This window comes from Xyrauchen texanus, chromosome 4 (genome assembly GCF_025860055.1).
Source record: "Xyrauchen texanus isolate HMW12.3.18 chromosome 4, RBS_HiC_50CHRs, whole genome shotgun sequence".
NCBI lineage: Eukaryota > Metazoa > Chordata > Actinopteri > Cypriniformes > Catostomidae > Xyrauchen > Xyrauchen texanus.
In genome coordinates, this window is record NC_068279.1 from 3724888 (window position 1) to 3740445 (window position 15558).

Sequence of the window (15558 nt, forward strand, 5' to 3'; positions counted from 1 at the left end):
TGGACCCCTGATATTGAGATGTTTCATTCTCAGAGGAATGCTGTGCTTCTCCCACGGATGCTCATAATGCTCTAAATAAGGACAAATCTTGTTAATGCCTCTTTACCAAATCCAACCCACACATATTAGCCTTATACTCCCCCCTGGGTACAACTCCAACCCACACAGAGACGCATAATTTGTTGCACAGCCTCAAAAGACACTATGTTCTTAAAACCCTTAAAATAGAGGCTCTGATTCCAGCCCCATACTTACGTTTCTCAAAAAATAAAGTGCTTTATTCATGTAATATGGTGTGAAGAAAAGACGGTGGTGATAGAAGGGGTAGAGGAAGTAATCTTGCGTTCGGACACTGCTCCATCCATTCTCAGGGGCAAAGGAGAGGTAATGAGTACAGCTGGGAGGGACAGAACACTGCTCGGTTACTCAGCAGGTCTTTTTTCTAAAATGATTTATCTGGAGAGGGAGATGCTGAAACGGCAGAGGATTTGATTCTCTGAACTCACAGCCTCATGCATGAAACTTCACTTTGTTTTAATTTAAAAAGTCTGTGCATACATAAGAGGCAGAATCCAAATATGCACTAAAAGGTTTTAGGTTTGGAACTCGATAATTGGGTAGTTCTACCTTTAGAATATACTGTATATAGACATGCTATAGCCTACTATATGGAAGTAGTATGATAGTATAGTGGATAGTATTTGACTAACTGGGGCGCAGGTCAGGAAGCAGACAAACTGGTTAATCCGAACGTCTGCTAGATGCCTTGAGACGTCACACAGGTCATATAAACTACAACACATAGAGACTGTATCACCTAGATTTTAGAACTACCAAACACAAACCACTCACTAAATAATTTTAAAAAAAAATTGATTAAGCCTCTATGGTACGCAATATGAAGTCAGTGAGGAAATTTATTTTTCAGTTGTCGGCAAAGTGTAGATTGCGCTTGATAGCCTCCCAGCGATGCAAGGCCATGGTGTTTGCAACACAGTCAATCCTTGTTGCTGACTGCCAGTACATTAGGCAGATCTTGAAGTTACGGTAGATGGAGCTTTAATTGTTGGTGACTTCAGCATTCACATGACCCATTGGGATTAGCATTTATTGATATTCTCAACTCCATTTGAGTCAGACAAAATGTGACTAGACCAACTCATCGCCATAATCATACGCTAGATTTAATTCTGATATATTAAGTTGATATTGATACTATAGATACTTCTAGTGCTTTTAGATCTTAGTGCTGCCTTCGACAGGATAGTTCACAGCATCTTGAATAGGCTGGAGAATTATGTTGGCATTACTGGACTTGAATTAGGTCCTATTTATTAGACCTCTAACACTTTGTATGAGTAAATGAAGATTGTCAAGTCAAACAAGTATGGAGTACCACAGGGATCAGTTTTAGTGCCTCTGCTTTTCTCCTTATATATGCTTCCCCTGGGATATATTATCAGAGATCATAGAATAAGTTTATATTTATTCTAAACCCAATGAAATTTCACAATTCTCCAAATGAACAGAGTGTATCAATGAAATAAAAAATTGTATGGCCAGAAATGTCCTTCTACTCAATTCCAACAAAACAGAGGTACTAATTATTGGACCAAAAACTTCTAAAAATAAGCCACTAAAATATAGTTTGACTCTCGATGGATGTACTGTTACATCATATTATACAGCGAAGAAGTTAGTTGTTATATATGATGATACCAATCTGTCCTTTGAAAATCACATTTCCAATGTTTGTAGAACAGCATTCGTTACAACTCTGTTGCTGATGCCGAAAAAAGAATTCATGCATTCATGACCTCAAGACTAGATTATTGTAATGCATTACTGGGCGGCTGTACTGCAAGTTCAATAAATAAACTTCAATTGGTTTAAAATGCAGCTTCCAGACTGTTAACTAGAACCAAGAAATATGAAAATATTAGCCCCATTCTAAAATAATGGATAAATAGATAAATAAAATAATAAGAATATCTTATTTAAAAAAAAAAAAGGTAAAATCTTTTTTGCTTTTTTTTTTTGCTGGGTATCCGGAGGTTACAGTTAGATGACCTCATAATAGCTTGTAATGTAAAACAATGAGACTTTAAAATGACAGAGCTTATGTAAAAATACACTTAAATAACAGTTACCACTTTAAATATGAGAGATATACTTCAAATGCCTGTTATTTACATTTGATACTATCACGATTTCCTTGTTGTCTGCCCCGTGTTTCTCCTGTCACCTGTCATGTACTACATTTCCCATAGTTCCCTGCCCTCACCACCTGCCAGCACTCATTGTTTAGAACGATCGACAAGGAAAAGGAAAACAAACAGGGTTTAAATACACAAGGTAATGGAACTAAACGATAAACAGGTGAAAACAATGAGTGAGTGCTGGCAGGTGGTGAGGGCAGGGAACTATGGGAAATGTAGTGCATGACAGGTGACAGGAGAAACACGGGGCAGACAACAAGGAAATCGTGACAGATACATGTACATATACTGTATGTACAAACATGTGACTTTTTTAATATCAGCAAAAACTATATATGACAATATATCAGATTTCTGTATGAGTTGGCATGAATGCATTGTTTAGCCACAGTGTCTGATTAGCGCTAATCTCTCATTCTAATCTCTAAACTGCTAAACAGAACGCTTACACAGACATTAATCTATGGATTTATGATTGTATTTACAACGTAGCCTGAATCCAGGACAAGTGCCTGGCAGACAACATTTACACTATTTTCCGCTGATACCACCACTCGGGCAAACGACAAGCCAGAGTTTGATCAGCTCAGTCAAAATTGACTGATTCCAATTACGCTAAAGTAATGCTAGCAACGCCTCCTGTTTAACCACTCAAAGGCGCCTGTGGCCTCAAGGGTTTTGAATGAGTCATGTCCGTTTTGCATTGGTGGAGGTCATGTTGGCGGGTTATCTGGCCTTTGGATTTGTAAACGTAACAATCGCGCTGGAGAGCAGTTTACCAGGACAAACTTTGCCGCTTTGAAATGGAAATCTAAATCTGTTCCTGTCACTCTTATCTGATGGAAGGTAGCTTTCATTTGCACATGAAAGGGCTTTTTGATTTCAAGGTTGTAAACAGCGTGTGTGTGTGCGTGTGTGTGTGTGTGTGTGTGCGCGTGTGTGTGTGTGTGTGTGTGTGTGTGTGTGTGTGTGTGTGTGTGTGTGTGTGTGTGTGTGTGTGGTAAAGAGAATGGACAGAGGTGTGTGTCCACCGGGTTAGAAAAGGCAAAGCTGTAGAGCATGGAAACGCCAAGTGCACCCTTGGGGGACACCCCTGCACACACTCACTAAATCGCCTTTAGAAGATCAACCATTATTTTAGAGCTATCTTTATATACCAGCACACAACTGGGGCTTGTGAAATTGGCTTCCAAAATGTATAGTACGGTGTAGTAATCGGGATTGTGATTCATCCCAGTGACTCTTTATCTCTTTTGGTTCTATGGTCACAAAAAAATCATTCAGATTCATTCAGTGACTCTTTCTGTAGGTTATATCATTACAAGGGCTGTCAATTTAATGCACTAATTCAGTGCAATTAATCACTTTAAATGTTTTAATGTTTAGAAAACATTCAATCATGTCCCCAAACTGCAATAAGAGATATTCCCACCATTGGAGCCACCTGTTTTCAGTAGGGGGCAGTAAGCGACAATTTAATATTTAGATTTTTTATTTGATATAATCTAATCCTCTAAAGAATGTGACAGCGCTGAAACTCAACAATATCATAAATGTGGGTCTTTTAATGTAAAAAAGTCGCTGTTATGACAAAGTGTGCATATTATTCAGATAATTCCTTAACTTTCAGGAAAATTATTATTGTTAACATGAAGTGAAAATAAACCCTCTACTTTTCCCTGTGCCCGGATGCTTGACCTCTGGTCTACTTTCTACTTTTTGATGTTTGAATTTTAGAATATTGAATTCTATATTGAATTAAAAAAATTTGAATTTCTTCATCAGCTGTAATTTTATAATCTGAATATTTACAGATAATTTCATTACAAAAAAATTGAGAACACAAAATCTGCTGTTTAAAAATACAAATCGATAAAATAATAAAATAAAATACATTTGGTTAAATGTCACATGTTTAGAATTTACTATAAAATACATCATGGAAAATTCTATTGTGTTAAATTTAAATTCACAAAATTCAAATCTTTTTGTCTTTTATTTAGCTTCATAAAACTGCCGCTTGCACAAGAGTTCCATTCGTCCACAGGTGGTTATGTTTAGCAACATTTCAGCAACATAACAGCAACATTTATTGAGTGCTCTCGGCGTCTGTAGGTTGATGCGCTGGACTCTTGCACAAGCGGCAGTATTGAAGCCTTTGAAGTGAAAACAGGTTGTGACCCAGTGACCCAAAAAAGCGGTTTATGATGCGACGCAAACCGAGGATGAATGTGCACATTGACACATCCTTATAATAAATCTATCTCAGATAGATTGACAAATTCAATTGCAAATTGGATTACTGTAGACTGTAGCCCAATGGTAAGATTATGTTCATTAATATGAAAATAAATAATATATTTATATACAATAACCTATAAAGACACTTTGTGTATTGTCCATTCAATATTTTATTCAAATAAACTAAATATTTTAATATTTTAACATAACTATTTTATCATTAGATATTAAATTATTACTGTTATCTGAGGGCATTTTACAACAAATATTCATATAAGATTTGATTAATTAATCAGCATATCATGTAAATAATTAGATAAATAATTTGCAGCGCTTACTGTAGGTACGAACAGTTTTCCTAAAACTGTTTAAGGACGAAAACTGAAACACCTAACTCATTCGTTTAGGGTCTTTTTGTTATTTAGCAGTTGTCAGAATTGAGAAAAATCATACAGATTTGAAAAAATGACTTTCTTTCTTCAGCAGAACACATTTCATGAAAAATAGAAATATATCTCAGCTCAGTAGGTCCTTATAATGCAAGTGGATGGTGATCAAATATTTGAAGATTCACAAATCACAGACAGTCAGCATAAACATCATCCATACAACACCAGCGGTTAAATTCTTAAAATGCCTTCTAAAGTGACACAAACAAAATATTGAAGTACTTTTCAACTGTAAACCATTGCTTCCGGCCAGTAGTATGTGCATCTATGTCACAAGAATGCTGAGTTCACACGGTCTCTCGTTTGACGAATTCACGTTGGCATGTTACTGACGTAATCTCACGTTCTTCTCTTGGTTGAGACATCCAGGATAAGCACACAAATGCACTATAGTGAGTAAAGAAACAGATATAAATACAGATCTAAACCAAAACCAACAAAGCTTCTGTCTAGAATTCCTCCTACTCACTTGTAAACAGCACTGCTCTTCCATGTGTGTCGCACATGCCTCAGCTCTAGCGTGAACATGCCGATGCGATTATGTCACATGCGCATACTGCTGCAGACCGGAAGCGATTATTTAGTGTTAAAAAGTACTTTAATATTGATCTTTTCCACACCGAAAGTGATTGTATGACTTTAGAACACATTCATTTAACAGCTGGTGTTGTATGGTGATGTTTATGCTGACTGTCAGTGATTTTTTTTGAGCTTCAAAAGTTTGATCACCATCCACTTGCATTATAAGGACCTACTGAGCTGAGATATATTTATGTTTTTCTTATAATGTGTTCTACTTAAGAAAGAAAGTCATACACACCTGGGATATCATGAGGGTGAGTAAACGATGAGAGAATTTTCATTTTTGGGTGAACAGACCCTTTAAACACTATTTCTGTTTTAAAGTCAATTTGTAGGTAAACAAAATTTAAGATGAAGTGTGTAAATTCCAACCTGACCTTATGGAGTCACGTCACTATACCTACATTTCCGCAAAAGCATTTTTACGTGATTTGTTGTATGTACAGAGGCAGTTTCCTAGTGAAATACTACACCAATGACATTTATTCACTTTCACACAAATCACTTGTCTTTCAAGTGTGCATCCATTTAATTGATGTACGCTGTTTGCTCTCAGGATCGTCCCTGCACACTAAAGAACACTTTGGTCAGCGGGCACATCTTATGAGCTGTTTGTATGATCTTGCTTATATGAGGCAGCTTTTGTGCTGACAGCGTGAAACTCAATACAGTTTAATGAGATATGTAGGAAATATGGGAGTATAGGCTTGTAGTGTTATTGTTCATACTCATGTTTTTGTAATGACTGAAGCTCGAAGCACTCGCGGTATATGAGCCCTGGAGGAAAATCAAGAGCAAAGGAAGGAAGCAAAGATTTTGTCGGAGCCCAATGTGTTTCTCTAAACTGAAAGAAAATGTCAGCACTCATGGCAGTGATTATACTGAAACACTGTACAGGTATAGGTAGAACAGACCAGGGCTAGCTGTCACGCTGTCACACAACATTATATATATATATATATATATATATTTATCATAAATAATTTATGTGCAACTGTGATATTGCTTATATACAACAGTTCAATGAACAAGTACATTTTTAAAAATGAGGAAAAACTGAGTATGTTCATAAAAACGCATTTGTGCATGGAACTACTTTATTATGCGACGGATCAGAATCTGCTGTTGCTGGTTCAAACCAAATGATGCGTCCAAACCTCTGTTAGTAATTAAAAAATATCACTTCAGAAATAGTATCATGGCTTGTGCTGTTTCAAACAAGTTATTGGATAAACAATGATGGATGTGTGTGAGAGTGTGAGAGAGTGAGAGAGAGAGAGATATATATAGAGAGAGAGAGAGAGAGAGATGGAGTGTGTACAATCACCAGTTGCCACACCCAAGCAGAGATGCTGTCAGCTTTCTCAGTGGACAAATAACATCCAAGCGGGGGTATTTCTCCCTATTTCTGTGTAGCTGGTGTGCAAGAGTCGATCACTATAGAAAACGCAATGTCCTTCGCCATTTTAAACCGCACCCATTGTGTAATTAATCAATCTGTTTTGTCTCTGAGCTCTGATGAGCCGTAATGCTGAAGTTGTTTGTTTAAAGCTGTTTAAAGCTATTTCCTAGCTTTAGTAATGTAATAGTAATGCAAGCGATCACGAAGAGCTGTTATATGTAAACAATGACTAATGCGGATTCAACTGGCTCATATTACACACAAAAATGATCTTTTGTCACCACCTACTGGCTAATATATGTAATGTAACAAAAAAGACAAACAGTAGCTCTTAACACATCTGCACTGCTCTTACACTTTAGTTTAAAACAGCACGAACACATGCGAAGTGACACACACACAGTGAAACATCCAAGTGCTGATGCTGTCAGACCATCAGTGCTCATGGAGCGTCTCTCGTCCAATCAGACTTTCATGGTGCAGTATTTGTTCATATTAAAGGCTAATGACAGTTGGGGGAGGACGGGTTAAATGTGCTTAGTTGTCATGAAAATATTCTTAAAATGCAAAAAAAAAAAACATATTAAAAAAAGAAATAATTTATTTGCGGTTGAAATGTACCAGGACATGATCTCGACAGTTTTTGTTTCATCTGTCCAACAGAGGACGATTGTGAGATACACTCTTTGAGAAATAGTTTTCCAAACAAAAACAGAGCAAAATAATTACAGAGCAGCTGTTGTGATGGACATTTGGACTATTTGGACAAAAAAAAAAAAGATTGTATTATCTAAAATGTCTTTACAATTCAGTTCTATTAAATTTTCATTTTAAAGTAATTTATTGGCATGATTGTGTTCACATACATTATTGAAAAAGCATTAATACACAAAACAGATAATGACAAGAGAAAATATATTAATAAAACAGAAACAAAAAACAATAAAAATAGAATTAAAATAAGGTGCCAGGTAATGAATAAAATAAAACTATAATAACAATATACATTATACAATATAACATAAAATAAGCATTTAATACGACATTATGAACATAAAAATTAATTCTGTGACTGAATTACATTAAGGCAGTGATTGGTTTCTGAGGGTGTGCATTTAATAAATGAATTTTGCTGCAACTGATGCATGATTGTCCTCCCCCAGTAACACCTGCATTTGATCTGTTTATGCTGAACTGGAGAAAAAAAAAAGGGTTTGTCAAAGTAGTTCTCTCTCACCTCTGAACATTTCTCAAAGTTAAAGAGAAAGTGTGTCTCTGTCTCGACCTCACCAGAGTCACAGTGAGGTCGAGACAGAGACATACTCATACAATTATGCCTTAAACAGTATCATTAGCATGTCACCTTTTTCTATCAATTAGATTTAATTTAGTATACGCTTGAACATGTGTAAAAGAGCATTCTTATTAAAATGTAAAAACACTTTTAACTGAATACTTCCACAATTCAATCAGCTCCTAAGATGACCAATTAAAACACATAAGCGCTGAGACTTCATTACGCTGAGCTCGTGGAAGAGCTCCTGTGATTTTATTGGAAAATCCATATTTAAATAAAGCCATGTAGATGACTATCAAGACAGAATACATTGACCTACTTGGCAAACATGAGAGCTGCAATTTTCCTGCAATGTCTGTGGACCAAGCACCTCATTTTTCAATTCATTCACCTGTGATATGAAAACGCCCCCTGCGTTTATTGCAAGGGCATAGATTTGACTTGAACATGGGGGGGTTGCAGCGTGAAGCATTTGCTTGTTTCCGTTAATCATGGTATAAATATTGGGGGGAGTTGTACTTACTACTTTTGATTATTGTAGGGCTACCATCCCCCTGGAATCTATGCCCCTGGTTTGCTGTAATCTTCAGGCAGGGTGTGTGAAATTGACATCTGTCTGATAGCGATTAGAGATGCTAACTTACTTTAATGTCACTTTAAATCAAATTGATTTAATGTCACTTTAAATCAAAACCATTGTGCAAGGGACCATTTAATCAGATTGTAGTTAGTCTTAATGGGATAACGCTTATGTTTTTGTCAAGGATTCAGTATCTGAGGTGAATACTGAGTAACATGAATCCACAGGTGGATGCATAATTTAATTAAAGGAATACTTCGGGTTCAATATAAATGTGGCAGGGGGCGTGGTCGAGCATCCATTGAGGTAAAGAGAGAGAGAGAGTGGTAAGGGTGCATACACCTGAGCCAAATTATGACTAACACCTGTCTCTAATTGTTGTGAGATTGGGCAGAGCGGCATAAAAGAACCATGCCAGTGCCAGATCTAGAGAGAGATACTAGGTCGAGAACTTTACTATGAAGCTGATGAGATATTGTGAAGCTGTAAACCAGAGAAGTGGTCAATAAAAAGTTCCCTACCTGTGTTTGAAGAATTTAGATCCCGATGTCCTTCCTTGTTACATGTTAAGCTCAATCAACAGCATTTGTAGCATTGTATTGATTATCATAAATATTAATTTAGACTATCCCTCCTTTTCTTTGATAAAAGCAAAACTCCGGGCTACAGTGAAGCACTTACAATGTGAGTGAATGGGGCCAAATTTGGAACATTAAAATATGCATTGTTTCAAAAGTTTAGCCACAAACATAAACAATATGCGTGTAAAAATGATTTTAGTGTGATAAAATCACTTTCTAACCACGTTATAGCCAATTTAACCACTTCCTTACCACAACAAACCCTAAAATGACAACTTAACAGCTCAAATAATATGACTTTTAACAGAAGAATTCATTGAACCTGTCTGGGTTACAGTGGTGTAACTACAGGGAGAGCAAGGTGGGGATCTGCCCTAGGACCCTGGATATTTTTCCATTGTGACATTATTTTGATAACAATTAAGGACTCCTCTTCCCTTTATCACTTCCATAATGCCACAAAATGATGCTGTGACACGGTGGAGGGCGGGGCCGGGTGGTGATTATACACACCCGGTCCCTTATCAGGCTAATTAAGCCTCCGGGTGGGGTAAAGGCCGACTGCGGTAGGTGGTGCGAGGAGAGAGAGATCGTTTACGGTCAGCTGACCGTCATGTGTGTGTTTGTGTCTTTTGTTTAAGTTTCTCATTAAAGTATTATTTATATTGCCAAGCCGGTTCTTGCCTCCTCCTTGCCCGTTTAAATCCCTTTACAGATGCAAAAATTAAATAATATCATTTAAGTTAAAATATGTGTACTGTTCATCATGGTAATACTTTTGTACTAAAGCCAATTGAAATAAAACATCTTTGTATTGCTGTAATAAATTATTGCTGAAAAAAATGTCCAGGTGCATTATTTGACATTTTTTGTCTTTCTTTTGATCACCTTGATTGTTCTATTTTATATTTTAATTCGTAATTGAGTAGCAAGGAAATGGAAATTGTTCATAATCCACCGTTATGTGCTCCAGCGCAACTGTCATGGCAACAGTTTGAAGAGAATCTTACCCACCAAGATGTTAAAACTGTCAACATGTTTATAGCAAGCAACCTGAATGATAACAGACATTTGAAGGTAACTATAGCCCCCTTGAGTACTGAAGGTTCAAACCTGCATCCCTTTGTGCACAATGTCGTGAGCACATTGTGAACCCCCTGCACCACAGCCACAACCCCATACAGCATTAGATTATGAAGTAATAACATGACCCTGTTGTGTTGATGACTTTGACCAGAGGCGAAATGAAACCCATCTGTAACATCAGAGACACGCAAAAGCACACACATATCTGTGATGTGTTCCACTCTGTACTTTATGGTCCAAAAAATCTCTCTCCTCAAACGAGTGATTCGCCCTGAAGCGTGAAGATCACGGAGACATCACGTGTTCACAGGAAATCATGAAGTTTAGAGGCGAATTCACTAAACAGTTGTGTCACTTCTGCACAGTATTCAGTTATAAAAACCTGAGTCTAATACACTGTTAGTGTTGGGTAAGTTTGTCAAAACAAAAAAGCAATCCACTACTCATATTGCAATCACATTACTTTTCAAGGTGCACTCAGTAATATTTGTGTTTATGTTGCGCTGCCACCTAGCGGTGTAGATGCAGGATCAGCAAAAAGAGGAGTTCTCTGTTACAATGTCATTATAACAATGTGCCATTCCTGTTTTATTCCACAAGAGAAAGCGAGAGATTTTGGAGAAAACTAAACTAAAAACTAAAACTAAAAAAACACAGGCAATACTCAGCGGGTCATTTGATAATGCTGCTCATGAATGTGCATCCAGCACCATATGTAGAATAAAGCAGCTTTTTCACAAAGACTGATTTACTAAATCGTATTATTTGTGATCTACAAAACAAAATCATGTTTCACCTCTAAACTTGTTTTCTTTGCTTTCGGTTAATGTTATTCTCTAAGATGTGCACTCTACTAGATTACATTAGGGTGAAAGTGAATCAATCAAGTATGTTCAACAACATGGGCAAGGGGGTTTGTCGATCCTAGCATGCTTTGCATGAGTAAACATTTTCTAATGTAGTGTTATTTTGTGCACTTTTGAGCAAGCTGAGAACAGGTGGAGACTTAAAGGGATAGTTCAACCAAAAATGAAATTTACTCATCCTCATGCCATCCTAGAAGTGGGTGTCTTTCTTTCTTCTGCTGAACACAAATTAAGATTTTTAGAAGAATATTTCAGCTCTGTTGGTCCATACAATGCAAGTGATTGGTGCAAGCACTTGGAAGCTCCACAAAGCACATAAAGGCAGCATAAAAGTAATCCATAAGATTCAGTGGTTAAATCCTATATCTTTTTTTATATATAAATCTCCACCTTTGACCAGACCCCGATCAGTAGGTGGCGACATGCATGAAGTACGCTCACCACACACCAGCTATTGGTGGAGAGACGAGAGTAGAGTGATAGAGCCAATTAATTGATGGGGATTATAAGGAAGCCATGATTGATAAGGGCCAATGGGGGAATTTGGGGGGATTTTTAATGACCACAGAGAGTCAGGACCTCAGTTTAACGTCTCATCCGAAGGACGGGGCCTTTTTATAGTATAGTGTCCCCATTGCTATACTGGGGCATTAGGACCTACACAGTCCACAGGGTGAGCACCCCTTGCTGGACTTCCTCATACCTCTTCCAGCTGCTCACTGGTTTCCAGTGGAGTTTTTTTTTTCAGCAACCAACCGACCAATCAAAACTTCTCTTCTCATTACGTTTAGTCGACTATTAGGGGGCAGCCCTAGTACAAACAATAGTACGCAAGTATAAACACTATGGGACCATGCAGCTATCGTACTGATCAGGAAGGAGACACATTCTGTCTCCTAGAGATGAACGTAGTTTGGTGCGAAAAGTGCAAGTCAATCCCAGAACAACAGCGAAGAAACTTGTGAAGATGCTGGAGGAAAAAGGTAGACAAGTATCTATATCCACAGTAAAACAAGTCCGTTATTGACTTTACCTGAAAGGCTGCTCGGCAAGGAAGAAGCCACTGCTCTAAAACCACCTTAAAAAAAGCCAGACTACAGTTTGCAAGTGCACATGGGGACAAAAATCATACTTTTTGGAGAAATGTCCTCTGGTCTGATTAAACAAATATGTAACTGTTTGGCCATAATGACCATCATTATGTTTGGAGGAAAAAGGGTGAGACTTGCAAGCCGAAGATCACCATCCCAACCGTGAAGCACAGGGGTGGCAGTATCATGTTGTGGGGGTGCTTTGCTGCAGGAGGGACTGGTGTACTTCACAAAATAGATGACATCATGAGGAAGGACAATTATGTGGATATATTGAAGCAACATCTCAAGACATCAGCCAGGAAGTTAAAGCTCAGCTGCAAATGGGTCTTCCAAATGGACAATGACCCCAAGCATACCTTCAAAGTTGTGGCAAAGTGGCTTAAGGACAACAAAGTCAATGTATTGGAGTGGCCATCACAACGCCCTTACCTCAATCCGATAGAACATGTGTGGGCAGAACTGAAAAAGCACGTGTGAGCAAGGAGGCCTACAAACCTGACTCTGTTACACCAGTTCTGTCTGGAGGAATGGGGCAAAATTCCAGCAACTTATTGTGAGAAGATTGTGGAAGGATACCCAAAACGTTTGACCCAAGTTAAACAATTTAAAGGTAATGCTACCAAATACTAACAAAGTATTTGACTTCTGACTTCTAACTGTATTAACATGCACCACACATTTCTCTATTACAATGGTTCGTTAGGGGGCGCATGCATTTAAGATGTGTACACAAACAGACGTGCATGAAAACATTATTAACTTTGTAACTTTATCAAAACCCAATGCAATTTTAATATAACTGCATGCATCTAAAATGTAACATTGAACCCAATTTTTTAAATACAAATTACAATTAGAGTAACAGAATTTTATTGTCATTTTTTCAGTAAATATTGCAATAATACTGCCTGTGAATAGCAGATGGTAAACTAAATTTTATTGCAAAGAGATGTTAGTGTACATTTTCTATTAATCATGGCAGCTGCAATTCATCAAATGATGATCGAATGTTAGCAACGTGTTATAACCGGGAATACATACAGATTAGTATTGCAACCAAGCACACTTCCACCATTTTAAAGACAACTCCACAAACCATGTCTGAGTGCATCGCCTGTACATGCGCCTGGAGTTGAATGTACTAAAGAGAATCACAAAGAAAATATTGTACACATGGGTGGAATGTGTCCATATGGGCTCCCGGTGAACACAATATACTTTCAAAGCCTAAAGCACTTGAAAATGAGCAACACGTAAAGGCATACAGAAAAACGAAACAGTTCCAGAAAGCATTTCAGATTACGGTAGTATGCTGCATCCTCAACAACCAACCTCTCAGAACTGGCTTGCAAAATGGGGAATTGCATTGTGCAAATTTCTGCTCTTTCGGGAGTTTGCAGAGTTACCAGATTTGTATAATTACTTAAGTGCATTTGGTGACTTGGGTGCACTAAACTGCACAAAATTCTCTGCTTAGTCTTATTTCTGGACGCTCTTGGTTTCTCACCCTCCGATGTTTCCACATGTGCACACACAGCAGGTGTGGAGGTCTGAGATAGTGGATGTATGCAGTGGAGTGGAAGAGTAGGGTAGATGCATTCACCAGCTGTGTGAAAGAGACACTGATAAGAGGAATTGTTTGCAAGAGAATTGCGCTCCAAAAACCGCCTTTACATTAATTGGCGTCCCTCCCCTCTCTTTGAATTGAGTATAAATGTATGTTTGTATATTTTGTTTGTATTTGTGTTTGGTGTATGTTTGACAGCTTAGCTTTTGAAGCACACGCGTGTGTGTGTGTGTGTGTGTGTGTGTGTGTGTGTCTGGTGTGTGTGCTTTGGAGCAATGTGTATCAAGCCAGTGGACTTTAGAGAGTTATTGAGTGATGCCTGCTGGAGCAGAAGGGAGCAGTTGATGAATTTCTTCTAAAAGAAACTTCCAGAAAAGGGCCTGTTGGTTGCATGCATGCTCACACAGAGACGGATGCAAACCACACACACAAATAAACAGACACAAACATGCTAGCATTGAATGTGTTTTAGTCATTTCAGTCCTGGGCGAAACTTAAAATTGTTAGAGATAGCTCACCCAAAAATATGATATGATAGTGCATAGTTGCTGGGTTCATTGTGGACAATATGTTACAGGTCAGAGCAATCTAGTTTTGCTGCTTTGCATTCATTTTAACTGAAGTGATCTAGTTTTGTTGTGTCAAATTAATGTTCATTGGATGAATTGTTTTATTGCATTGACTTTAATCGGTGTGATTCAGTTTTGTTGCATTGCATTGTTATTAATTGAAGCAATCTAGTTCTCTTACGAGAGGTATTGCGTAAGCTAGCTTACGCTACGGGAAAGATTCATCTTTTCTGAGATATTGAAGCCAAAAAATTATCCTTAATTTTGTATCCATTGTCAACGCAGTGCAGCAGCTGCATACCTTGAGCGGGCTAGCTAGCGAGCTCATTGGTTGCTCTGCGGCAACTGCTGCAGCCTATAGACGAACTTGAGTGAACTCGTGTCCAATGAGAGGCGCCCACGCCGTCACTGTATCAAAGCCCGCCAGAATGGGCGTGTCTAGAGTGCATATAAGCGTAAGTTCGTAGGCTGGAACCCTGATTTTCATCTATTCAGCGAAGTTCTTCGCATCTCTGAACTGCAGAATCATGTACGCCTTTGAGGGGCATCTAGCAAGCTTGGACAGCTTCGAAGAAGCCGGCCGTCTTCGCCACCTTCAGCCATCCTGCGAGCTAAGCCATCAGGTGACGTATCCTTTTTAGAGCAAGCTAGTTCCTCAGCGAACTTCACAAAAAGAGCAACGAGCGTCTTTTTAAAGATGCCTCGCACCACCTAAGCCTCATGCCGCGCCCCTCTCAGCGCCGGAGACCGCCACCTCATCTGCGCTCTCTGCCTGGGACTGGAACATGCAGAGCTGCGCCCTGCTGACTGGCGGATGCGACCTCTGCGAGGAGCTTCGATGTCGACCCTGCGGGCTCGACTCGAAGCACTCAAGACCGAAGCCGCCGGCGCTTCCGTTCGCCAGCGCAGAAAGAAGCGCCGCTCCCAAAGGCTCCCGGAACCGGTGTTAGAAGCGACTACCTCGCCGGAGCCTCTCCCTCGAGCCTCGCTTTCACCCTCCCGCCCCCGGGACAGCGCAGTTGCCG

General features: G+C 38.7%; 1 protein-coding gene across 3 annotated transcripts in view; it reads right to left on the minus strand.

Moving 5' to 3' along the window:
- LOC127634070 (uncharacterized) overlaps positions 1-15558 on the minus strand; it is a 106908-nt gene that overhangs the window by 12465 nt on the left and 78885 nt on the right. Inside the window, exon 3 of one of the 3 annotated variants that reach the window (XM_052113502.1) lies at positions 8052-8087. The exons of the other annotated variants lie outside the window; for them this stretch is intronic. Coding sequence (XP_051969462.1) covers positions 8078-8087 — 10 coding nt within the window. The 3' untranslated portion in view covers positions 8052-8077. Of the gene's footprint in view, positions 1-8051; positions 8088-15558 lie in introns of those variants that run through there. 3 annotated transcript variants of the gene reach the window in all.